Source organism: Ahaetulla prasina, chromosome 2 (genome assembly GCF_028640845.1).
Source record: "Ahaetulla prasina isolate Xishuangbanna chromosome 2, ASM2864084v1, whole genome shotgun sequence".
In the NCBI taxonomy this organism is placed as follows: Eukaryota; Metazoa; Chordata; class Lepidosauria; order Squamata; family Colubridae; genus Ahaetulla; species Ahaetulla prasina.
The window spans coordinates 235958203-235983950 of NC_080540.1; the positions used below are offsets into that span (position 1 = coordinate 235958203).

The window sequence follows — 25748 nt, forward strand, 5'->3', positions numbered from 1 at the left end:
TCATTAGAACTCCCTGACAGTTCAAGAAAATGTCAAATTTCACCAAGCCAAGAAGAGGTAACAAAAATACTAGTTATGTTGAGACTGATAGGCTAAATGAGGAAATTCATACCAAGGTCAGATCATGTATCCTTCTTTTTAATACTGCCAAATCTTCTTTGTGATTAATGTGTTTAGATTGCTCCTCAAGCTGTAAACAATAAAGAAAATGTAAAAGGCTTAAGAAAATTTCTCTGACTACCTCACTACAATGCAAAGGGAATCAAACCTTTCACAAAAATGCTCAAGAACTCAATTGTTTTCTGTATAGGTTATTTGAGGGCAGCTTTTAAAACTAGCAAACTAGTTTTATTAATTTAAAAACTAATAACTTGAGACAGTACTACACTATTAAACTAGTCATTAACTTCCTGAGCTATTATCACCAATACAAACAAATTATGGTGTGAAGCAATGAATAACTGAAGAACAAAGAACTATTGCATAATGATAACTGAAAAATTAAAACAATAACTGGAAAGCTAAGAATCAACTAATCTTCAATTCACAGAAAGGTTTCCCAATCTGTAAACAAAAGGAATTCCTGCTCATTTTAGGCTATAGCTAAATCCTTACTTTCAAGCTGACCAAAGCCTATTTAGATTTAACAGATGGTTTGATAATTCAAAACGTAATTGTCACTGTTATTATTAGGAAACCGAGTAACCAAAAGGCATGTGACTGGAGAAAGTTTTATTAAGGTCAATAGATTCTTATTTGTGTTATTCAGACAAGGAATTGTGGATAGTAACCCAAGACTTCAATGAGAAGATTTACTCCCAAAATACAACAGAGCTAACCTCTCACTTTTTGAAATAACAAGATACTAATTGCCTTGTAAAAAGAATGAACGACACATTTAAAACCATTTAGTTCTGATTCATAATCATACCATAGAACACAATTTCTTTGTTTTTAAGGAATCATCACTTTGTTCTGTTATCTCAGGGATTTAAATATGTGAAGTTCATTTTTCAATAAGATGAAAGTCAAGTTTCTTGTCTGTTTAATTGCTTCAAAGATAGAACTGGGGTGAAATGCTCCCGGTTCGGACCGGATCACCTAATCCGGTAGCGATGGTGGCAGGTGGTTCGGAGAACCGGTAGCAAAAATCCCTGCCCCTCCCCTCCATACACAGCTGAGCCACACGATCATCAGAGGTTTTTTGTTTTTTTTTAACTTTTAAAAGTATTTTTTCTTCAGCCGAAAAAATGCTTTTAAAAGTAAAAAAAAAAAAACCTCTGATGATTGTGTGGCTCAGCTGGGTTCGTCAGAGGCTTTTAAAAGCATTTTTTCTACAACCTCTTCGGCCGAAAAATGCTTTTAAAAGGCTGCTCTGACGATCCCAGCTGAGTTGCCTGATCGTCAGAGGCTTTTTTTTCTTTTAAAGGCAAAAAAAAATGTTTTTAAAAGAAAGGAAAAGCCTCTGATGATCAGGACACTCAGCTGGGATCGTCAGAGCAGCCTTTCAAAAGCATTTTTTTACAACCCCTTCAGCTGAAGAGGTTGTAGAAAAAATACTTTTAGAAGTAAAAAAAAAAGTTGGCCACACCCACCCAGTCACATTACCCCCCACCAAGCCATGCCTACAGAACTGGTAGTAAATTTTACATTTCACCACTGAGCAGAACATTTACAGAGAACCAGGCCTGGATCTATTTAGCCATGCACTCTTCACCATTAAGAATGTACATACCATTTTTAATTTTTTTATTGTCACTTGGAGATCCCCCACTTCAGTTTCATATTGACGCTTGAGATCATTCAAAGCTTCTTCTGTTTTACGCTTCTCCTGAAACATTTTACACATTTGTTAAATTACAAATGGCAGACTTAAGCAGTTCTAATTCAGCAGAACACATATCTGTTCTAATTATACAGTCAAAACTATTTGGCCAATTTGAAAGTATTCATATATGACTACATATGCACAAAGATTTGCTATAGTGCATGTTTCATGTCACCTGAAAATAAACGCAAAGCACATACTCTACAATAATTATTAGCACACAAAGCACTATTTGACTATGTCACAAGTCATACTTGCTTTGGTAAAAGCTATGTGCTAATAAAACTTATAGTTCAGAACTATCCCACAAAGTAAATATCACAGCAGCAATCTTGCATTTACATTTGAGGCGTCTTTCTTTTTAACAGTACATTTGTGAAGAACAGAGTAAGATATGAAGAATTTCAAGATAAGTAAACTACATTATTATAGGCTGGTCTTAATATTTAGATGGCAATTAATACACAGAAAATACCCATTTACACTTTGCTATTGTTTCATCAAATATAAACCCATTCCTCAGTAAAGTTATAAATGTCCATTGCACACACATTACTTACAACAGTTTGTTTTTCCTTCTCTAAAAGCAAGTTCTCCTCATTCAACAGGAGAAAAACCCTATTTTTGAAACTCAGGAATACTTCAAAAGCAATTTATAATCAGAGCCAAGATTGTAACTATTGTATACCATTGCTATTAGTTGTTGACAGCCACATAAATAGGTTTAACTAGAATTTATTTAATTAACTTGGTTCATACAAAATACTGAGCTTGGTTTATACAATATAAGCCATGTTTTGCAAACTTTACTTCAGAACCTAATTTAAAATCATAATGTAATTTAGGGTAGCTTGTGAATCCTATTAGAATCTCTTGCTTATTTTGGCAGACAGGGCAAATACTCAAAACTAAACCCAGAATTTTGCTTTCATTTTTCCCCCTGTATTTTTCATATGTTAATTGTTTGGAGGAATAAATGGCACTGTACATGGGCATCCACAGCAGCTTCCCTCATTTGTCAAAATGACAAAAACAGCATCTTATCACAAGCTCCACCCCTTTGGGGCATGCATACAGTGTCATATGTACAAAAGAAGAGCTTTCATCTTAACAGTACAATATGTTTTTTGTCAATTTGCTTCCCAATTTAGTTCACCTGCAGACTCCCCTCCCGCTGTGCCCGTATTCTGATTTGGAGAAAAAGGAAAAAAAATCTCAACAATTCTTCCTTAAACTACATTAACATCTTGGTTCTTCTAACTAAAATAAAAGCAGTTTTCAGAATTTTAACAACATCATAATCAGATTTCTTATCCACAAGACCTAAAAGCTCACTATTTATGGCTCCTTAAGTATACTAAGTAGTTATTTTTAGTTATTATAGGAGGGATGCAACCACACTAGTAAACCTGTAAGAATGAAGTAGTAATCTAATTTGATAACCAGAGATTCTGTGAAAGAAATCTTCCAAGGATATAGAGCTGTCCTAGGATACCACTGAGAAAAAACTATAGGCCTTTTCTGTAGTCAATGTATGTAATTATTTTACCATATTCTAAGATTAGAGAGTGGGATGCGGTGGCTCAGTTGACTAAGACTCTGAGCTTGTCGATCGAAAGGTCAGCAGTTCAGCGGTTCGAATCCCTAGTGCCGCGTAATGGGGTGAGCTCCCGTTACTTGTCCCAGCTTCTGCCAACCTAGCAGTTCGAAAGCACGTAAAAAATGCAAGTAGAAAAATAGGGACCATCTTTGGTGGGAAGGTAACAGTGTTCTGTGCACCTTTGGCGTTTAGTCATGCCGGCCACATGACCATGGAGACATCTTCGGACAGCACTGGCTCTTTGGCTTTGAAACGGAGATGAGCACTGCCCCCTAGAGTCAGGAACAACTAGCACATATGTGTGAGGGGAACCTTTACCTTTTAAGATTAGAGATCTAAATTTCTGGTTAGAACTATTTGTAACTTCAGTTCTGTAATAATATGCAGAATACAGTTTTCTTCCTTTTACTTACCCCCTAGATTTAATTACCAAGTTATATCAAAGAAACCAGAGACCCATAAATAAATGGAAATTAAGGATATTGTTGAATGGAAAGTAGGAAGAGAAACAGGGCTGTAGACGTTAGTCCATTTTCAAGTATCTTTATTTGCACATAATCTATATGAACTAAGACAGAATCAATTGTTATGAATTCATATTTCCTCTATATATTACGAACTTGGAGGGGAAAAAATTTCACAGATCTATATGTATTATCCAGTTTCCAGAAATAATGGCTCTTCATCTTCAACATAATAGACCAATTTACAATTTAGTCTGCCATGACAGATTACTTCAATTTACTAGCATGCAATAAGCTCTCATGGGCATCTTTCCCTTTTCCCCAAATCTTTCTTTTTTGTATAAAAAGCTGGATAAATTAGGAAAGAGATAGAGAAAGTGCTGGCTTTGTACTGTTTTGCATTAGAGGCAAACTAAAGAGAAAATAATGCAGAGAAATTACCCATGCATCAAATCTGAAGAACAAAATATGGAATTATTTTACTTATTTTATTAAGGGAAGCAAGCCTTTCTAAGTTATTAGTATTGTAGGTATTAGTTAATCACCTCCTTCTTGACTTTACGTTCTGTAGCCTGTATGCGTTGCTCCATCTCCTCTTCTAGTTCACCAAGCTGCATGGCTGCTTTATCTTGTGCTCTATAAAAATGAATATTCACATAAAACAACCTTAAAAATAATTGGGGCAATATATTTCAAACCAAGAGAACAGACTATATTCCAATCTTTAATTAACTGGTGGACCTTCCCTGTAGCTAATGTGACATTACATCGCTAAAAGAGACATGCAAATTGCCTTTCATTCCCAATTATCCTGTTTATCAAAGATCTTCAGTATTGAGCAATCATAAATAGAATAGAATAGAATAGAATAGAATAGAATAGAATAGAATAGAATAGAATAGAATAGAATAGAATAGAATAGAATAGAATAGAATAGAATAGAATAGAATTTTTATTGCCCAAGTGTGGTTGGACACACAAGGAATTTGTCTTGGTGCATATGCTCTCAGTGTACATAAAAGAAAAGATACCTTCACCAAGGTACAAGATTTACAACACAAATGATGGTCATAGGGTACAATTTAACACTTAATGATACAACACTTAATGATAAGCATAGGGTACAAATAAATAATCAGGAACAATCAATATCAATATAAATCATAAAGATTACCAGCAACAAAGTTACAGTCATACAGTCATAAGTGGAAAGAGATTGATGATGGGAACGATGAGAAGATTAATAGTAGTGCAGATTTAGTAAATAGTTTGACAGTGTTGAGGGAATTATTTGTTTAGCAGAGTGATGGCCTTCGGAAACAAAACTGTTCTTGTGTCTAGTTGTTCTGGTGTGCAGTGCTCTATAGCATTGTTTTGAGGGTAAATGCTGAACTATAGGTAAATGCTGAAGTATAGGGATCGATTGTCTCTATTAAGTTTTTCTATTCCTCACAGCAATAAGCAAATTACAATATCTGTGGAATGGTCTGACCTTGCAATACTAGGCACTAAATCTCTCTGAGTGAAACTGATGTGGATGTAAATGAATTATCACATTGATACCATAACTCCGAAGATTACAAATTAATACAAATATTACATATTATATAATCTATCTTATTTCCACCTATAGCATAATTCACTGGAAAATATCAATAAGCCAAAATTAAAAACAAGATAGAGAAAAGAAACATAGCACAAATAGTTTCAGAATGTTGAATGTTGGCAGCAGAAAAAAACTGACGGAATGCATATAATAGCAGAATTCACATCTTATTCACTAAGTTGAAGCCCTATATACCGTGTTTCCCCAAAAAATAAGACCCTGTCTTATAATTTTTTTAACCCTGAAATAAGCGCTTGGCCTTATTACCATGCGCTCAAAAGCCCGATTGGATTTATTATCCGAGGATGTCTTATTTTGGGGAAAATAGGATATGTCCACTAATAATATGATGATCAGGGTCTATTAGTGGCATCAGAATCTCATCCTGGCAGGAGAAATTGTCTCAGAAAGAATGCAGGGAATGTACACAAGACTTAGGAGCATGAGAAGACAAAGGCTTCTTTGGATAAGTATAGAAGTGCAAAATGATTGCATAGGATTTGAAATAAGATTAGGTATTATCAGTGTTGTGCCATCTCTTCCACCAACAAAAACTCAACTGATAGGGCTGCTATTCTAAAACTAAAATACTTGTGGTCCAAGTATTTGGGAAGCTACTGCCTAGTTTGTGCCTTGTTGAGAAAATTAGTGTTTTAAACATTAATAAACCAAATTCCTAATTTCTATGTAGCAATACATTTTTCACTTAATTCTTCCTTCTCTTCCCTTCAGCCTCAAATACTTTGTGATCAGAAATCTTAAAGTTAAGTTACATATATCTGTTCTGAAAATGCTGTTTTAGAAAACATACAACGGACGTTCGTTCACAAACTATAAAACAAACAAAAGCTTCAAGCATATTTAATCATCTGCAAGGGTCATGATAGCATGACTTTTATAATTCATTTCTTCTTCACCCACATGATTTATTGGGTATTTAAAGAATGGATAAACAATTTCAAATACCTTGTATTGCAACTCCTCCAATCCCTTCCCACCAGCTTTGTTGTCTAGGACTGATAGAAGTATTTGAATCCAATAGTGCTCTGGATATGGTGTGAACACTCTTTATTTACTTGATGCAGATGTAGAGGATACTTGCCCACTTCAGATTTGAATAATTTACTCTAATATAGTTTCATTATAAAGTACAAACCCAGTTATCTACCTTTTTACAGCAATGGCCAAGGTCTCCATTTCTGTACTCTGCAGCTTGATCTCTCTAATAAAGTTCTTAATAACATTTTCATATGGTTGAATTAATCGTGGTTCCACTATATTGATGTTCTGATATAGAATGCAGACCTGCTCTTGCCTAGAAATGGGAGAGAAATCACGTATTAAACGTTTTGCAGATTTATTCAAAAATAATATATCTTACATGGTGATGTCAAGAAAAATGGAGAGATGGCATAGACTTTTTATTAAGATTTTACAAATAGGGTTTTAAAAAAATAGGTCAATTAGTTCATAAGTAAGAGCAAATTACAGATGATGAAAAACAGACTTATTACTTGTTAATATGATTTACTTTATTTTGGTGTAAGCACTGTGATCTTAATCTATGCTAAAATCAAAACATCTCCAGAGATTTAAACTCAGAATCTCTTTACCCAATCATTTAGGTTACAAAAATTTAAATTCACCTCATGGATTAAACACATACACACATATGCAATACTGGAGAAACTTTTATAAATAAAGATGCTAACAGGAAAGAATAAGGTTTTCCCTTCACACAGGAAATGCTTCTAGTATAGGATCAGATCACTGTCCCACCCAGACAAAATCCATCAAATTCATCAAATGAGTGGTTTGCATAAGCCTCATCTTTCTGATATCACTCAAATTATATCTTTGTCTTCCAGGAGCGAAAGATGAGGTAAATACATGAGGATTCAATTAAGCTGATTTATTACTAAAAGCCTATGCACAGGAATCTTAACTAAAGGTCAAACACCTGGTTAGAATTAGATAAGGGTCAACAGCGGGGGGGGGCGCGAAGACTTAGTACTCTTATGGCTAAGTAGGGATTCTAGACTGATCCCTCTTTTTCTTTGGCCCCCAGGTTCTGCCATTCCTTTCCCTACATTCTCCGGCTAATGTATATGGGAAGAGGAGGTCAAGGGCTGAAATGGACAGTAGAGTTCTTATGAAGAAGAAACACATCACACATGTGAATGCATGCAGGATTTTCTATGGGATTGGGAGGAGATGTTATCCCTTTTGATGTTCGTTAAATTGCATTACGTCCACTTTAGGGCTAAGCCTTGCCGGTTTAGCTCTGCCTGGTAAGGCCTGTTATTAAGAATACAAAGCCTGCAATTACTGCAGGTTCGAGCCCGGCCCAAGGTTGACTCAGCCTTCCATCCTTTATAAGGTAGGTAAAATGAGGACCCAGATTGTTGGGGGGGCAATAAGTTGACTTTGTAAATATATACAAATAGAATGAGACTATTGCCCTATACATTGTAAGCCGCCCTGAATCTTCGGAGAAGGGCGGGGTATAAATGTAAACAAAAAAAATAAAATAAAATAAAATAAAATGGTAGCAAATAAATCACTGATTTTGGGTTGTTGAGGTTGGAAGGGATTTTGAAAGATCTTAAAATCAAAGTTTGTCAGAATGATATGCAGCCTGGAACTAGTATACAGGTAGTCGTTGACGTACACCCACAATGGAACCCAAAATTTCTGTTGTTAAGCGAGATATTTATTAAGTGAGTTTGGACCCATTTTACGACCTTTCCTGCCCCAGCTGTTAAGCGAATCACTGCAATTGTTAAGTTAGTAACAAGGTTGTTAAGTAAATCCAGCTTCTTCATTGACTGCTTGTCAGAAGGTCATAAAAGGTGATGACATGACTTCAGGATACTGCAACTGTCATAAATGAGGCTGGCGACCTCCAGGGGGAGGGCCTTCTCTGTGGGGGCCCCTACCCTCTGGAACGAGCTCCCTCTGGGGCTTCGTCAACTCCCCGATCTCAGGTCCTTCCGCCGCGAGCTGAAGACGTTGCTGTTTCGAAGAGCAGGACTAGCTTGAACGTAGTTTTAAATTGGGGTTTTTAAATCAGAGGTTTAAATGGGTTTTAAATTTGTATTTAAAAGTTTTAAGGTATCAACTGAATTTAATTGTCTATTCTTTTTGCTGTTTTATATGTATTATATGTTTTCTGTTGTTTTATTGGCTGTGAACCGCCCTGAGTCCTTCGGGAGATGGGCGGTATACAAATATAATAAATAATAATAATAATAAATACAAATCAGTCGCCAAGGATCTAAATGTTGATCATGTGATCGTGAGGATACTGCAACAGTTGTAAATGTGAAAAACAATCATAAGTTACTTTTTCAGTGCCATTGTAAATTTGAACAATTACTAAACGAACTGTTGTAAGTTGAGGATTACCTGTATTTATCATACCTGTTTCTAAATCTGGCAAAATATTTACTGCATAAAACTTTACATGGATAAGAATTAATTCATTCAATGCATAAAATATCCTTAGTTGCCAGAAAGGGAAAAAGTTGCAATGCTTTTTATAGGTTCAAGGGAGCGTGACAACGCAAGTAGTACAATCCAGACAATTCTATTTAAAACACAAATATAATAAACTGAAAATTGACAATGGTAATAAGTTAATTTTAAATAAGAGATATAGTGGACAAAAAAGCCATTTAAAACTATTTTAATTCATTCCTTTCACCATCTTAAATTACCAAAATCTATATGATAATTAGTGTTACATTTCAGGACATATACAATGGTCAATAACCAGGGGAATCTGGCAGCAATCCTATTTCAATGCTTAGTTTGTAATAAATCAAGCTAATAGAGATTATTTTTTTTACTGTCTTTGAATGTAACGTCAAACTAGAGTTTAAAAAATTAGTCCTAAAATTAATCCGCATATTGAGACCTGGCAACAGCATTGCCTTACAGCTTGACAGTCCAAACCTGTTTTTTTCTCTGAACTATCTCACAGCTGCTGTTCTTGTGGGTTTTTCATCTCCAGAAGATTAAACAAACCAGAAATGTGAACGAAGGAAAGCTGAAAGATATGATTCCCTCCACTGAGCTCCTTCATGTAGGCCTGCTGAGCTCCACTTGGAAAAGCTGCCGTCGTAAACATTCAGTACAATGGTGTCTGCAGAGTTTGCTCCGGTTATTTGATCTCAGAATCTTAATATGGTTTTGTTCTTTCTCACTGACCCAATTAACAGCTCCATTCAGGAGCTTTCAGTAGCCTACATTTACACAAAACAGTCAGGTGCAAGAATGAGAAATCAAATTCAGGGCAAACGGAACAAAACAATTCCCTAGAAAAACCTAAGGAGTTCTAAGGATAGGGAAGGCTTCTTCTTTTTTTAAATGAAAGGTAATTACAAGACTGCTAACCTAAATACCTATATATCAAGTATGTAGCAATACTGGCAAATTATCACATCACTCTTGCCCCCACAACCATTTAAAAAAGAAAAAGGAAAAAAAAATTCACTCAAAGCCAACATCCTGGTTGATTTTGAACAAACTGAAGCATGTACCTATTTGCCAATTAAAATAATTGACAGCCAGTGGAACTTGTTGGCATCCAGCAGACTGAAGAATTTTACTGGAGTTGAAGTGTACAGAATTATACTTGAGTAATGTACAGCTGGATTCCCAGATTGATAGAAATTTAATAATCCGAGTCCTAACCAAGGAGCTAAACATTACTAAGGTAGTATCTATAAATCTAAGTAATTCCAAGCAAGGTGGGTTTTTTTTAAAATGAGGGTACTCAAGTTCGATAAATTCAATATTTTCAGATATCAAGGGAATCCTTTAACTATTGCTCCAAGAGCTCTGAATCAGTATTATGATGTCAGCCAGATATTTAAACTGAATTCGGCATTTTTAGCCACCTATCCAGTCCTTTTTAAGGACCTGGATAGGTAGATATTGTTTAATAATAAATTAAAGGTATTGTGGCAGGATGTAAACTGTTCCAACTAAAGCTGCCTTTTGCAGTTAACCGATGGTGATTTTGTCAATTGCAATGGTGTTCAAATAGTATTCAGGTGTTTTGGGATTGAATGCAAGGTACCTATTGCTATTGGTTTCACTCTCTTTGCTTTCTTTTACCACATTTATTCTACTTTTATTTGCAGATCTTTACAGTATATTTTATTATTTTCTCTACTACATTTTCTTCTATTTTGTTGGCTCTGGTTAGGCAGTGTTTACTACCAAATCTTTTTTATCTTTTTTTAGTCAACAATTGTTAAGCCTGGGGAATTGGTCCAGCAGATGTTTGCCTGTTTGAATTCTAAAGTCCCAGAGCATTTTGCCTTTTTCATTTCTTATTAATTTATCTATTTTGTAGTCCCACCTGTTCTTGTTTGCAGGCAAGTGGTATTTCTTGAAGATATTCCAATACACCATTGTTGCGACTTTGCCATGCCATTGTTTGTATTCAGTCTCTTTTTTTTTATTATTGACATTTATATCCCGCCCTTCTCCGAAGACTCAGGGCGGCTTACAGTGTATAAGGCAATAGTCTCATTCTATTTGTATATTTACAAAGTCAACTTTGTCTCTGCAATCTTCCTGGAGTTATTATTATTATTATTGACCATTATTATAATTGACCTTCTGCCACAGACACATTGTGCCCTATGGAGCACATTTAATAAATCATGAATGGGGACAGATAGACTACGTCTTCCATCCCAGCTCTGACAACTTGGACATCTGTGCATGTTGGTTGGATGATAATTCTTACCATAGTGCTTGCTGGAAGTGAATTGTAATCCAACATATATAGCATCAGTTCTAGGAACAATGCTGAGTTCAGTTTTTCAAAGTTCCTCTGAAAATAAGCTGTCATCCTATTTGTAATTTCTTTTCACTATTACCCTGTTATGAAAATAGCATCCCATGTATGGTGTCTGGAAGTAGTGTTTGAAAGTTATCTCTTTAATCCTGATGTTAAATTTCGTGACCTGTGAACATTTTGATTATCACAATTCAAACAGCTGCATATTGCCAAATAACTTTGTCCTAGTTTACTTGTACAATGTAAACATTTGGGGTTCCCAATCTCATATTTTATAAATGTGTCAGAGTACATTCTCAGAATTCAGATATGATCAGTAGAAATTCTAGTGGTTAGTCAAACATATCTGCAAGACAATGATTTGAAAAGGCAGGCATAAATCATCATCAAACTGGTTTAACCACTATGCTATATTTTATGTATTGGAACTAGATTCTACCCCGAGGGTAAGAAAACTAGATATAATTTTATACGTAACTTAAGGGCCATGTTGAGAACAGATCATCTAAGAGGGTATCAATTTATGTGGTCATAAGAACTGACACAGACTTGACGACACATAATCAAGAATTTTAAAAAAACACCTCCTCAATAATAATATACATGTTTGGTATACTTCAACTTCACATAAAATAGAAAGAAAAATAGCAAAAGAGAAGAGAAAGAACTGGAGATAATTATGTAGTTATTATAATGGTATAAAATGGTAACCAATAATCACATACTAATATTTCACAAAACAACTTGATTCAGACTTTTCAACATTTAATTATTCTCTGAAAATATGCATATTTTTCCATTTTTCTATCTATAAAAGGTTTCTGGAAGTATGAAGAACGTTTCCAATTCAGTTTGGATTTGTTACTGTTTGAAATGGCAGAAATCACTGCTAACATTAATATTTAGTTTGTGTTTGATACAACAATAGTTGAAATAGATACTCAAGGAATGACCAAACTCATAAACTGATTAGTATCTATCTGAATACCACCCATGACTGAGGAAGTCATAACCAGATTATATGGTCTAAGGTAGGAAGGTTACTTGTTTCTTCTTTCTACAGCTGGATTCACATTAAGACATGATTTGTGGTCCTGTGTTCAACAAATCACAACTGACTGGATTCATATATCACACAAAACAAAACCACTTTTTAGCACAATGTGGGCATCTAATCAGAGTATAGGTAGTTCTTGTTTAACTACCATCTATTCAGCAACCATTCAAAGTTATTGCAGTGTTGAAAGAATGGTACTTAACATTTGGTTCCTGAAGTTGTCCCTACAGAAAGGGTGCGCAACTTGGGCGTTCTCCTGGATGAACGGCTGTCGTTTGAAGATCATTTGGCGGCCGTCTCCAGGAGAGCTTTTTACCAGGTCTGCTTGGTTCGCCAGTTGCGCCCCTTCCTTGACCGGGATGCCTTATGCACAGTCACTCACGCTCTTGTCACTTCTCGTTTGGATTATTGGATTACTGCAATGCTCTCTACATGTACTTGAAGTGCACTTGGAGGCTTCAGTTAGTTCAGAATGCAGCTGCGCGGGTGATCGAGGGAGCCACACGTTGCTCCCGTGTAACACCGCTCCTGCGCAGTCTGCACTGGCTACCTGTGGTCTTTCGGGTGCGCTTCAAGGTTTTGGTTACCACCTTTAAAGCGCTCCATGGCTTAGGGCCCGGGTACTTACGGGACCGCCTGCTGTTACCTTATGCCTCCCACCGACCCGTACGCTCACACAGAGAGGGTCTTCTCAGGGTGCCGTCTGCCAAGCAATGTCGGCTGGCGGCCCCCAGGGGAAGGGCCTTCTCTGTTGGAGCACCTACCCTCTGGAACGAACTTCCCCCTGGTTTGCGTCAACTACCTGACCTTCGGACCTTTCGCCGTGAATTGAAAACGCACTTGTTTATCCAAGCGGGACTGGCCTAAATTTTTTAAACTTTTTGAATTTTAAACAATTTTAATTGGGGTATTTTTATGAATTTTATGGGTTAAATTTGATGGTTTTAAACTTTCGGCCATTTATAGAATATGTTATTTTAACTTTTTGTTTTAATCTGTATATTGTATTGCTTTTTATAATCTGGCTGTACACGCCCTGAGTCCTTCGGGAGAAGGGCGGTATAAAAATCTAAATAATAAAATAAATAAATAAGCTATGGATGCTGTAGAACTGCCATAGTGACTTGATTAAAATTTGGGTACTTCAACTTCCTCACCACCTATCTTCCTCCCATCTCTGACCTTTGGACAGAGGAATTCCCCTTCACAGGGGAATTCCTCAGAAAACCAGTGCCTTCAGCAGTCTTAGCTGTCTGCCACCATTCCTGGACCTCTCCTGGACCTCTACTTTAGCCTCAGTATGGCCGTCACAGAGAAATGCAGCTTTGCCAGGGTCCAAACAGACAGGGTGGGGAGATGGGGAGGTGAGATGGGAGGTGCAGAGAGTTGAAAAGGAGGCAGAGGAAATAGTCTCTTCCAGGGGTGAAATCTACTTACCTCCCTTATCAGCTTGGGAGTGCACGTGCCCGAGCTTGCTTCACTCACGCGTGTATGCACGTAACATCTGTGTACATCACATCACATCCATGCACAGACCTTCTGCGCATGCGCAAAAGGAAAAAACACATTACTTCCTGGTAAAAACCAGGGCTAGTGGGCGGAGCTTCGGATCGCCGAACTACCAGCCACGATCGCTACCGAATCGTGCAGTCCAGTCCGATTCAAGAGCATTTCACCCCTGGTCTCTTCCCTTACTGAAGCTCAGGGCTAGAAGGGACTCAGCCAGGAATGGCTGGGATCGGGTGGGTTCTCACCAAACAACCAGTGGGATTTGATTAATGATGGCAATAGGGACTGCTGGGATTGTCATCACTAAGTGATGCTGTCACGTAATGTCATACTTTATGCCCACATTGCTTAACAATGGACATTCCGATCCCAATTCCAACTATAACTTGAGGACTATTTGTAGGTGTTCTTATGTCCAAATATAGTACAGATATCAAGACTCAGGTTCAATATTTATACAGAAGTTGCTACCCGATGCCTTCCAGATACTTCTAACTATATTTCCAATTGCTTTTTTTAAGACAGACAATTGTCATATATTCGGTACTGTTGCTTCAAACCACCGGGAGAGTGGTGGTTCCTTATATACACCTTTCTTTCACTTTGGCTTTGGTTTTAAAAAATTAATCTATTCAAAACATCTTGAACATATTGTTCATAATGTTTGATGAACATATTGCTATTCACAATGCAATGCAGTGAAAGTCAATGCAGTGTAGAACTAGGAATGAGGACACCCAACTTCTAAACCATCCTCACCCGAAAAACTCCCTAGGTGACCATTATTCTCAGCCCAAGCTGAATTGTTGCTGTAAGAAAAATTAGGAGGCAGGAATACTATATAAGGAGCCATGGTGGTGCAGTGGTTAGAATGCAGTATTGCAGGCAAATTCTGCCCACAGCCAGCAGTTTGATCCTGACCAGCTCAAGGTTGACTCAGCCTTCCATCCTTCCAAGGTTGGTAAAATGAGGATCCAGATTGTTGTGGGCAATATGCTGACATTTGTAAATTGCTCAGAGAGTGCTGTAAAGCACTATGGAATGGTATATAAGTCTAAGTACTATTGTTATTGCTATGTATACCTGTCTGAGCTCCTGAATGAAAGGCAAGATACATATTGTAATTCCTACATACATAGATAATACCAATGCACATCTTGAGTCTGCAGCTTAGCATCTCTCCAACCACCTTTCTGAATAAGAGATAGACTCATAACTCATTAACTAAAATATCAGCAAGGAAAAATATTTTTTAAATTCTATATTTTTAAAAAAAAAAATCTATAAATTAAAGGAGCATTTAATATTTCATTAACAAAATTTGGTGTTTCAATAAGCAGCCTTACTTCTTTGGGGATCATATCCATTTTGTTCTGAGTATCATTCTGTTTGAAATAATACATGAAGACTGTATTCAGAATTCAGACGCATTACCTCTGTATACTTATGCCAAACAAAGGAATTGCAATTCATTCTCCTGTCTTATTAAACCAAATTAGCTAGACTACAGAGCACTAGAGCAAACACTGTCTCTATGGTACTAAGATAAGAAAGGCAGATGCTTACACAAACCCTTCCTGCACAAACCTCATTCCACCACCTACACAGCTCTTCTAAAACTGGATACTGAACCCACATGTATACCTATTTAGCTACACCTTTCCAGTAAGTTCTATAAAGTATGACTTAAAAGAAAGTATGCTTTGATACTGATCTATAATTTACAGCACCCCCAATCACTATATTGGCTAGTGCTGCTGAGAGTTCTAGTAATTCTTAACCCTTGTCCTAATTGGCAAGCATTAGGTTCAAGCAAAAGTTTAAAAGTGAGATCTATTGCACAAACTTTTAATATTGTTTAAAAAGTAAAAGTCTTAATACTATTACTGTACTCACAAAATGCAGTAATTTATCTATTTTAGTCAGTATAGCCATGCTGAGAAGGATAGCTAAAACATGCAATCCAACACATTTGAAATCCTCAAAATTATAATTCATGCAAGTCTTGTGACCTCCAATCAGCTCTGTTAAAGCCCCAGTTAAGTCAGATTTATGCTATTATTTAGCCCTAATTTAAACTAAAAGAGTGGGAAGCAATGGTTAGAAACATAGCATAAGACTTGATGGTGGAGCAAAATACATATGAATACTATTTGTACTGTTCAGAGTCACTCTATGTAGGAAATGGGCAGTTCCTAAATATGAGAAATGGATATATGATAGATAGATGATAGATAGATACATAGATGACAGATAGACAGACAGACAAACAGACAGACCACAACATATCACTAATTCATCTACTTCATAAATGGTCACACTGTAGTCTGCTGGCCATGCGTGCACCCTTCCCCCATTCTTGAGCATCTTACTTGAGATTGTCATGAAATAAGTTCAAATTGAGTGAAATTTAATATACTTTGCTAAATATGAATGAAGACAGAGTAACAGCCTGAAGGATGTTTTGAGTCTTGAGTTCCTAATGATACAATATCCTTTGATGTCCCCAAAAGTACTTTTGCAAGAGGCAAATGGACTTTCTGGTTTTTCTTTCACAGAAAGTTCAGTTGCCTTTTGAAAAAGCACTTTTGGGACAACAAGGATCTGGATGACTGAGAATCTCTGAAGACATTTAATATTCTTTGATAATCTGCTCCATAAAGCAGGACAGGTAAAAGAACCATAGAGTTGTTTGGGAAATTATTATTTTTTTGGCAATATTCCTAATATGGTGCTAACATCCTGGGAAATAGCATTTTAAAAAAAGAAGACACTGTATTATTGGCTTGTTCTCATGCTCCAGTGAAGAAAACTTGCTATTTGGACATTCAGGATACAGCTCAGAGAGATATGATACAAAACTCAACTGAAGAATTATTTTCACATTACTAAAACCATATAGTTCTAAACTGACATCTTCAAAAAGCCAAACAACAAACGTTTCACATTTTAACTATAAAAAGAATTTTGAATACATCAAAAATCGGACTTCAAGCAGGACTATCATTTGGTTAAATTCACTGGACTGATTTTTGTTTGTTTGTTTGTTCCTTCTGCTTTTCACTGCCCAGGAACAGCTGTTTGAAGAATCAGGACAGGTATAAGAAAGTATACTAGCTTGGAAATGTGCTTGATGGACTCCCACAAAACCTGAAGGCTGCAAAATGATCAGCTAAGGCAAGCCTAGGAAGAGAAAATAGAATAAGATTCTATAAAAGTCATAAGAAAAGGCTTGAAATCTGAGCAGAGCACCTCTATTTACTTGCAGTAGCAAGAAAAGACTAGGAGCAACTGGCACCTTGCAGGCTTTGCTGGATGAGAGTTTTCAAAGGTATGTGTTGCATCATTAAAACAAAAACAAAAAATTCCCCTGTCATTTTTCTGCTGCCCGCTCTAGCCATCTGCTCTTTAGTGATGCTACCATATGCCACTTCTTCTAACAGGGACGATTTTCAATAGGAACAGCAAATACCAAACACGCTGGAGAAGGAGGCGGGGCCGCATTCTTTTTATTAAAAAGTTTATACTTTTTTTTTTACACAAAAAATGGTAAGACAGACCTGAGATAAAACTGCAATAGATTACTTACAGTTAGGAGTGAAAACAGCAGCCCGTTGCTTAGAAACTATAATCTTGGACTTTCTCTGTTTCACCGGAAAGCCAGTTTACTCATTGGCAACTACCTAAAATTTTAAGAGTTTGAATGCCAGCAAAGCCACAAATACACACACACACTGCCTCTCCTACCTCACCGCCTTTGCATTGATAAAAGAGGGTAAACACTGACTCCCAGTTCCTTGTAGAAAAGGTGGCTAGTGTTTACCATACTATAAAGAATGAAAATAATAAAATACTTGATCCTCAACTACGATCCATGGCAAGGCTGAAATAAAAAAATAATAATCACATGGTCAAATGTTGCCCGCGATAGCCCTTCTGTATATCCCTGATATAATAGCTGCCCAGCAGAAGTTCAACAGGTGCAACCTTTATCCATTCTTTAAATGATATTTAAATGGATAATCTTTATCCATTTAACCACTGCTTGAAGTTTGCTAAACCGATTTGCTAACAGGCTTGTATCTTTCCGAAAATAAAAGGCGAAACTACTCAGAAGGACTTTTAATATCTTTTTACCTTTCAAGGGTGACTGAAAAAGTAAGGGCTAAAACTTTTGGGGCTGGTTATGGCGCGCCTTTCCCCTCAGAGGAGCAACAACGACTTACCTGGGAATGAAGCCCGCCTCCTCCCCGAGCCGAAGCTCAAATTCCCGCCAGGCCTGGCTGGGACCCACCGCAGATCCCGCCGCCGTCGCCGCCATCCCGGCGAAGGCACCGAAAGCGCCGCTCTCTTCCCCGGGGAGCTCCTCGCAGTCGCTCCGCCGCCTCTGCGGTTGAGCGACGCCGCGAAACCCCCGGACGAACTCGTGGAAGGTGATGGCGCCGTCTCGGTCAGTGTCCAGGCGCTGAAAAATAGCTTCGGCCTCCGCCGGCCGGACCCTCAGCTCGGCGCAGAGCGAGCCGAAGTCATCGCGCTCGATCCGGCCGGAACCGTTCACATCGCAGGCCAGAAAGAGCGAGCGGAGCCGGCCGCCTTCGTCCAAGTCCACCTGCTCCCCCGCGGAGGAGCCCATCACACGGCTAGGGAGGGCGGCGGGCTCGTGGAGACGCCTCGGCGGCTCCAAGCGGCGGGGAACCCCGATCCGGGAAGGAAAGACGCCCAGACCCGCCACTCTCCGCGCCCGAATCCGTTCTTTTGCTGCCGGCTGCCTTCCAGGCGGCCCCTCCTCCGCTCCACCCCTCGAGCAGGAAAAGTTTTTCCAAGAATTTCGCCCCAGCACCCGCCCTGCCTCCCAGTGAAGAGAGCGGCTTTGAGAGCGTCCGCCCGGCTTCTCAGACGTGTAGGAACGGGGAGGACGGGGCTGGTCCGTCACAGGTGTGAATTCCACTTCTGACGATTCTTTCCCTGCGGCGCAGGTTTCTTTTTGCGGCCCGCCAAAAGCGCCGCATCCTGGAAAGAGGCGGCTTGGCTGCGTAGTCAAGGGTGACGACGCTAATTGACTAGGCGCCAAGGGAATGGTTGTAGCTGCGAGTCGAATGGAGCCTTCGTTACAGACCGATTCAGCTGCGCCTAGGAGGGGGGACAGGCGGCTGCCTTTCTGCGCCCCGGCCCCCGGCCTCCTTAATCCAGTAGGCTGCAGGTTTAAAAGCGGCCCTTGGAGAAGGACGTTCCCCTCGATGCAGTTTTCTTCTAAATAAACGGCCATCAGGTCCTGCTGTTCACTGAAAGCCCCAAACTATAAAAGAATTTAACTTGATAGTCGACTTAAACGCACCCAGAAGCAGTGGTGAAATCCAATTTTTTTTACTACCGGTTCTGTGGGCGTGGGTTGGTGGGTGTGGCAGGGGAAGGATACTGCAAAATCCCCATTCCCTCCCCACTCTTGGGGGAAGGATATTGCAAAATCTCCGTTCCCATTCCACTCTTGGGGGGCAGATATTGCAAAATCCCCATTCCCTCCCCACTTCTGGGAGAGTGATATTGCAAAATCCTCATTCCTCTCCACTCCTGGAGGAAGGATATTGCAAAATCTCCATTCCCACCCTACTCTGGGGCCAGCCAGAGGTGGTATTTGAAGGTTCTCTGAACAACTCAACATTTCTGCTACCGGTTCTCCAGAACCTGCTAGATTTCAACCCTGCCCAGAAGCCAAGTCGTCAAGAATATATTTAATATTTATATTTATTTATTTGTCACAACATCATACAAAAAGATTATATAGTATATACACATATAAACATATATAGGAAGAAGAAAAGAAAAACAATAGGACAGGAACGGTAGGCACGTTTGTGCGCTTATGCACGCCCCTTATGGTCCTCTTAGGAATGGGGTGAGGTCAATAGTAGAAAGTTTTTGGTTAAAGCTTTTAGGATTATGGGAAGAGACCACAGAGTCAGGTAAAGTATTCCAAGCACTGATGATTCTGTTGCAGAAGTCATATTTTCTGCAATCTAGATTAAAGCGGTTTACATTAAGTTTAAATCTATTGGTTGCCCTTGTATTATTGCAATTAAAGCTGAAGTAGTCTTTGACAGGAAGGACATTACAATAGATGATTCTGTGAGTTAAACTTAGGTCTTGTCGAAGGCGACGGAGTTCCAAGTTTTCTAAGCCTAGGATTTCAAGTCTGGTGGGATAAGGTATTTTGTTGTTTTCAGAGGAATGGAGAACTCTTCTTGTAAAATATTTCTGGACACGTTCAATTGTATTGATGTCAGAGATGTGGTGAGGGTTCCAAACAGGTGAGCTGTATTCTAGAATTGGTCTAGCAAATGTTTTATATGCTCTGGTTAGTAGTGTGGTGTTTTGGAAAAGAAGCTACGCAAAATTAGGTTTACAACTCTTAGAGCTTTTTGCTATGTAGTTGCAGTGGGCTTTGGCACTTAGATCATTTGACATGAAAACTCCAAGGTCTTTAACGGGATGGGGTGGTTTGTAAGGTAATGCCCATCTAGTATGTACTTAGTTTTAGAGTTCTTTTTTCCTATATGTAAGACTGAGCATTTGCTGGTTGAAATTTGGAGCTGCCAATTTTTAGACCAAGCGGTTAGATGGTCAAGGTCGTTTTGAATGATAGAAGTGTTGTCTGTGGTGTTAAATAGTTTGACATCGTCAGCAAAGAGAACACAATTACTTGAGATATGGTCACAAAGATCATTAATGTATAGAATAAAGAGTGTTGGTCCAAGGACGCTGCCTTGAGGAACGCCACTCTTGACAGGAACAGGATTTGATAAAGCATTGCCAATTTTGACCACTTGTTGTCTGTTAGACAGAAAAGCAGATATCCATTTGTGGAGGGGTCCTGAGATGCCATAGGATGTTAGTTTAAGGAGAAGTTTATCGTGTACTAAGAACTTCACCTTCTATTCCCAGCCAGGTTGCTCTTGGCTAATACCTGTTTGGGTCACTTTAATTCTATTATTTTGGAGAAGGAAAACCATACTTTTGTGGAACTTCAAGCACAGTCTTGCCTAAAAAAATATCTTACTGGTGGAAACACTTTGTGGCTGTCCTGCTTTTTCCCATAAGATTGCAATTTTAATGCTCCTTTATGTGGAAGAAGCCTAGGAAACTTCACCCCAATGGTGAAATAAATTTATTTTTTTTACTATAGGTTCTGTGGGCGGGCTTGGTGGGCATGGTGTGGCTTGGTGGGTGTGACAGGGGAAGGATACTGCAAAATCTCCATTCCCACCCCACTCCAGGGGAAGGATACTGCAAAATCCCCATTCCCTCCCCACTCGGGGGCCAGCCAGAGGTGATATTTGTAGTCTCTGAACTACTCAAAATTTCTGCTACCAGTTCTCCAGAACTTGCTGGATTTCACCCCTGCTTCACCCCCAAGCTTGTATAATTTCACAAGTTTTATGATACATTTATTTAACTTGGTTGTGATTACCTGTTTTACATTCATAGTAAAAAACATATCCCTATCTGTGAGCTCATAAGTTAATTTCGGATTGTTGATTAAATACAACGAAATGTCATTCTGAAATGTGGGACCCAACCTTATGTATATTGGGGGTTGGGACAAGTTTCAGGAAATAGTGGCACTACGAATTGCAGCATCTGACCTTTCTGCTTGTAGAACAGTGAACACAAAATAAATCACCTGAGACTCTAGAAAAGGAAGTGGCATTTACTTGTAACACTGGTTTTGTGAGGTTGAGAGTCATTTAAGAATAACTAGAGAAAATGTTCTCTTGCCAAGCTTGTTTCTGGACGTAATTCTGTTTAGCCATACTTTATCAAAAGTTACCTAAGATTGTAACACTGTGTTATTTTTTAAAAAAACACATGTTTTTTTTATTTTTAAAATAGCCATTGCATTAAGATAATAGAGAAACTTACTGACACATTTATCTTAAATAATATAACCACCTGCTCCAATTCTTAGTATTTCACAATACAGGTAGTCTTCGCTTAATGTCCAATTGTTAGTGACCACTGAGTTACAACAGCACTGAAAAAATGGACTTGGAACCAATCCTCAACCTTATGACTATTGCAATAGGAGGCAGTGCTCCTTGGTAGTGGTGCGTGCCTAGCAGAGAGAGGAAGAACATAATGATTGCACCTGGGAGGAAGGTCCACTGGGACGGTGGCAGGGGAATACAGCAGGGGATACAGCAGCCTCTTCAGGGCAGCTGAAGGAGCAGAATTGGAGGAGAGAAAGGTATGTGGAAGGAGGAGTAGTTCTCCAGATAGTTGGAGAACTGAAGTTCTGGGCTGGGAGGGACCAAGTCAGGGATGGCTTGAATCTAGGTGAATCTTCACCTAACAACCAGTATTGGGTTGCTCCCGGTTCTGTTTGGTTCTTTAGAACCGGTGGTAAAAGAGGCTGGAGGCTCCACCCACCCACCCAGATGTCATAATTGACAATCTGCACGTGTGCAGAAGCATGCGCGAGCGAAGCGAGTGCTCCGGTTGCAAACCGGTAGTAAAGGTAAGTAGAGCCCACCCCTGCTAACAACCCTAAGATTTGTTTTATGACAACAACTGGGATTGCTTTGTTTAGCTACAGATTTGTTGGTATGGGTTGGGTCATTGAGGACCTATATGCTGAAATGGAAATAAAGAGGCGGCAACAAAATGAGAAACAGTAATAAATAAAGACAGCTTATATCTGGCTGAATCCTTTGGTTGTAGTATGCCATGCAAAGTCACCTCTGGTGAGATGGGCAGCTATGCAAGTTTGATAAATAAAATTTCATAAATGCTCAATTAGTACCATAAGGGGACAGATTCAAATTCTGATTCTGTGGTTTAAGCCCCATATGTCTGAAAGATATTTTTTATCTGGCCTTTATTATTTTTATAAGTAACTCAAGGTGGTGAACATAAATAATATTCCTTCCTCCTTCTATTTTCCACACAGCAGTAACCCAGTGAGGGGAGCTGAACTGAGAAAGTGAGTGACTGTCCCAAAGGCCTGCTCACAGTATCTTGATTTCTAGCCCAGTGCCCGAACAACTAAAGAAAACTTTATCAAAGGCCATGTCTCAAAAAAAAGTAAGTCTAGCACAAAAACTTTATTTAATTTCATGGAATTAAATTGTAATAATGGAACTTTTTTCTTCCAAGCTGGAACTTTTTAATAAATAAAACTTTCCCTTAGATTCCAAGCACTGCATCGCTATCCTGCATCATTTTTGTTTTCCTGTTGGTCTTGAGTAGATTCAGAACCGTAGAGCTGTAAATCAGACCTGGGCACACTTGAATTTTCCTACCCACCTTCAGCCACACAGGATGTTCTTTGCTATGGCAACTAACAATTATGCAACTAACATCCAGCCCTTTGGCTATTCCTGTCCAGCCTGCATGGATTTTTTTTTTATTTTGAAAGTGACCATTTTTTAAAAAATTACATACGGTTGTGTGTATGTTAGTGTATGTGTATGTGTGTACCAATGCACCTTCACAGCCCAATTGGTTCTGCCTCCCACAACGGTCCCAGTTTCTCATGTGGCCTCTTGGCAAAATTAATTGCCCACCCCTGCTGAAAATAAAAATCATCCCAGATTTCCATTTAATCTTTAATTAAATCAATATATTTTACAACTCTATCAGCGGGACAGAAATTTGATGAGTGTTAATGAAGATGATGTCCTTAGGCACATGGGATTCTGTTGTATCTCCCTAATTTAACAGCATAGATTTAGGGTACTTTCCAGCAGGAAAAGTAGCTACATAATTTGACAAAATTTGACTCAGAAATCAATTTTTGATATTGGAATCCTAGAATCAAAGAATATTAGATTTGGAAGGGAGCTTAGAGGTAATTATCCAATTTCCATAATAAAAGTGTTATCATGGCATTTCTGGCAGATGATTTTTCAATCACTTCTTGAATATCACTTGCACAAAGCCGCATTGCTCCCAACATTTACATTTCATTGGTCTTCATCTCTTAACTCTAAAAATGCAATTTTCTGGTAATTTTCTACCCAATTCTGGTTATCTTCCTGTCCTCTGAAACAATAAAATACAAGAGGTTGCCATTTAGTTCTCTATGGCTGCCATCCATATATATATATGGAAATAGGTATTCCATCTCTCTTAATTGTGTATTCCTATACTAAATAAAAGCATCTGCTTATATTTTTAATTGATGTCCAAAATTTTTATTGGACGTTTATTTATAAAGGATTGGTTTCTAAAATCATGATTATGGTATGATGATAAGGTAAATGTGATTATTACAGAATGTTTTGGAAAAGTTTCAGGTTTAAGAAACATCTTGTAGAGATACTAAATTAGCTTTATGAGATGAAAAGACTTAGATGATTTTTTTCTGAGGTAAATAACATTCGGAGCAGAGATGATTTCTGAGATATTTGAGGTAGCTGGGCTAGTCTTCTTAGTATAATCCAGGAAATTGAAAGATATCGAACAGCAAGATTTTGCCTCCACTTGTGACAAACAGTGTGCCGGCATTATCTGAAAATGCTGTGACCAAAGGTTATTGGTGTACTCTTATCAAAAATTTGCATTTGATTCTCGAGAGAAATGCAACATTGTGGGAAGGCTGATATTTATCTTGCCATAATGTTCAAGCCCTTTGCTTTGACTCTCTTCTTAAGATCAAATATGGTGTCATTTAGTGGTGTCACAGAAAATGCAGCTTACAAAACAGATGGTTCTTGATGTATTATTCAGGCAGCCAGTTTCCGCCTATATAGGATTGGCATCAGTGTAGCAGCCAGAGGGACAACCCATGTTATTCAAGCAACTGGCAGAAAAAACGTTCAACAAAAGACGATTTATTTTTATGAGCCATAGCGCAAGCAATGAAGGCAGAGCTCTCCGCATAAAAAAAGCAAAAAAAGGTTTTGTTCCAAAATATATTACGTAGGTATTGGTTTTAAAAGAGATATCAGTCAGAATGCAGCTCTAATTTAAATATCCAATATCTGGAGAGGTTAGATCTTCTCAGAACATCATGTCATTCAAATTTGGTAATGGTAGTTATATCATCAAAAAAACTGGAAATATATCTTGAAAACAGCTCTAACAAGATTTTCTTCATTTTAACTATTCCAAAGAACACAAAGAACAAAGAAACACAAATAGGAAGTATTCGATAAAGATAAGTTTCTACATTTTAACCACATTAAAAAAAATCATAGTCAAACTAAACTATTCATTAGACAACTACTGAAAGATTTGGCAGAGTTCTCACTCAGTTAACAACTTCATAGTTGCAATTGTCAGGTCATGAAATATTTTAACAGTTTTATTAACTTTTGTAATGGATTCCAAATCAGGTATAAAGCGGCAACCATATAAGTGAAGTATTTGCAGTCTGTTGGAATGAAAAAAGAACATCAGTAGAATAATAGATTCACAATTGCAAAATTATTGCACAATCACAATTATTGCACACCACAGTTATGTTTCTTTATAATAATTCAGAAGTTTCTTTACTGTAAAATACTGCAACATATATAATTCATAAAATACTGGTAGAATTTGAAGCAAATGGGAGACACTAGGCATGTTTCTGTAAGTAAACTGAACCTGCTGTTTTAATTTTGGTCTTATTTCTAGGAAACAGCAATGTGACATAAATAATAAACAGTCAGGTTAGCATTACAATATCTCTAAAGAATGTACTAAACAAGGAAATTTTGAGTGAAGTCAGTAATTTATTTGAAAAGAAACTAAAGATTATTTCAATAAAACTATTAAATAAAACAAACAATAGAAGATGTTGGCAGCAAATTGCTCCAGAATTAATTATAGCATTCCATACTTGATTTATGTACACTAAATCGTATCTGAGCATACACTGGTTCTT

General features: G+C 38.0%; 2 protein-coding genes and 1 long non-coding RNA gene across 5 annotated transcripts in view; 1 reads left to right on the forward strand and 2 right to left on the reverse strand.

Annotated features, from left to right (window-relative positions):
• RASEF (RAS and EF-hand domain containing) overlaps positions 1-18676 on the reverse strand; it is a 39459-nt gene extending 20783 nt beyond the window's left edge. Inside the window, exons 1-5 of one of the 2 annotated variants that reach the window (XM_058172766.1) lie at positions 18109-18676; positions 6667-6813; positions 4438-4528; positions 1736-1831; positions 113-190 (exon numbers count right to left, since the gene is read on the reverse strand). In XM_058172766.1, coding sequence (XP_058028749.1) covers positions 113-190; positions 1736-1831; positions 4438-4528; positions 6667-6813; positions 18109-18515 — 819 coding nt within the window. In that variant the 5' untranslated portion in view covers positions 18516-18676. The remainder of the gene's footprint in view (positions 1-112; positions 191-1735; positions 1832-4437; positions 4529-6666; positions 6814-18108) is intronic. The other variant, XM_058172765.1, reaches the window with a different exon arrangement.
• A 21-nt stretch (positions 18677-18697) lies between these two features.
• Positions 18698-25748, forward strand: part of LOC131193034 (uncharacterized) — a 134761-nt gene continuing 127710 nt past the window's right edge. For both annotated transcript variants that reach the window (XR_009153829.1, XR_009153830.1), the window contains exons 1-2: positions 18698-18817; positions 22827-22960. This is a non-coding gene — a long non-coding RNA (uncharacterized LOC131193034). The remainder of the gene's footprint in view (positions 18818-22826; positions 22961-25748) is intronic.
• LOC131193026 (uncharacterized) overlaps positions 22793-25748 on the reverse strand; it is a 50623-nt gene continuing 47667 nt past the window's right edge. The window contains exon 14 of the mRNA XM_058172764.1: positions 22793-25253. Within this exon, the coding sequence (XP_058028747.1) occupies positions 25127-25253 (127 nt within the window). The 3' untranslated portion in view covers positions 22793-25126. The remainder of the gene's footprint in view (positions 25254-25748) is intronic.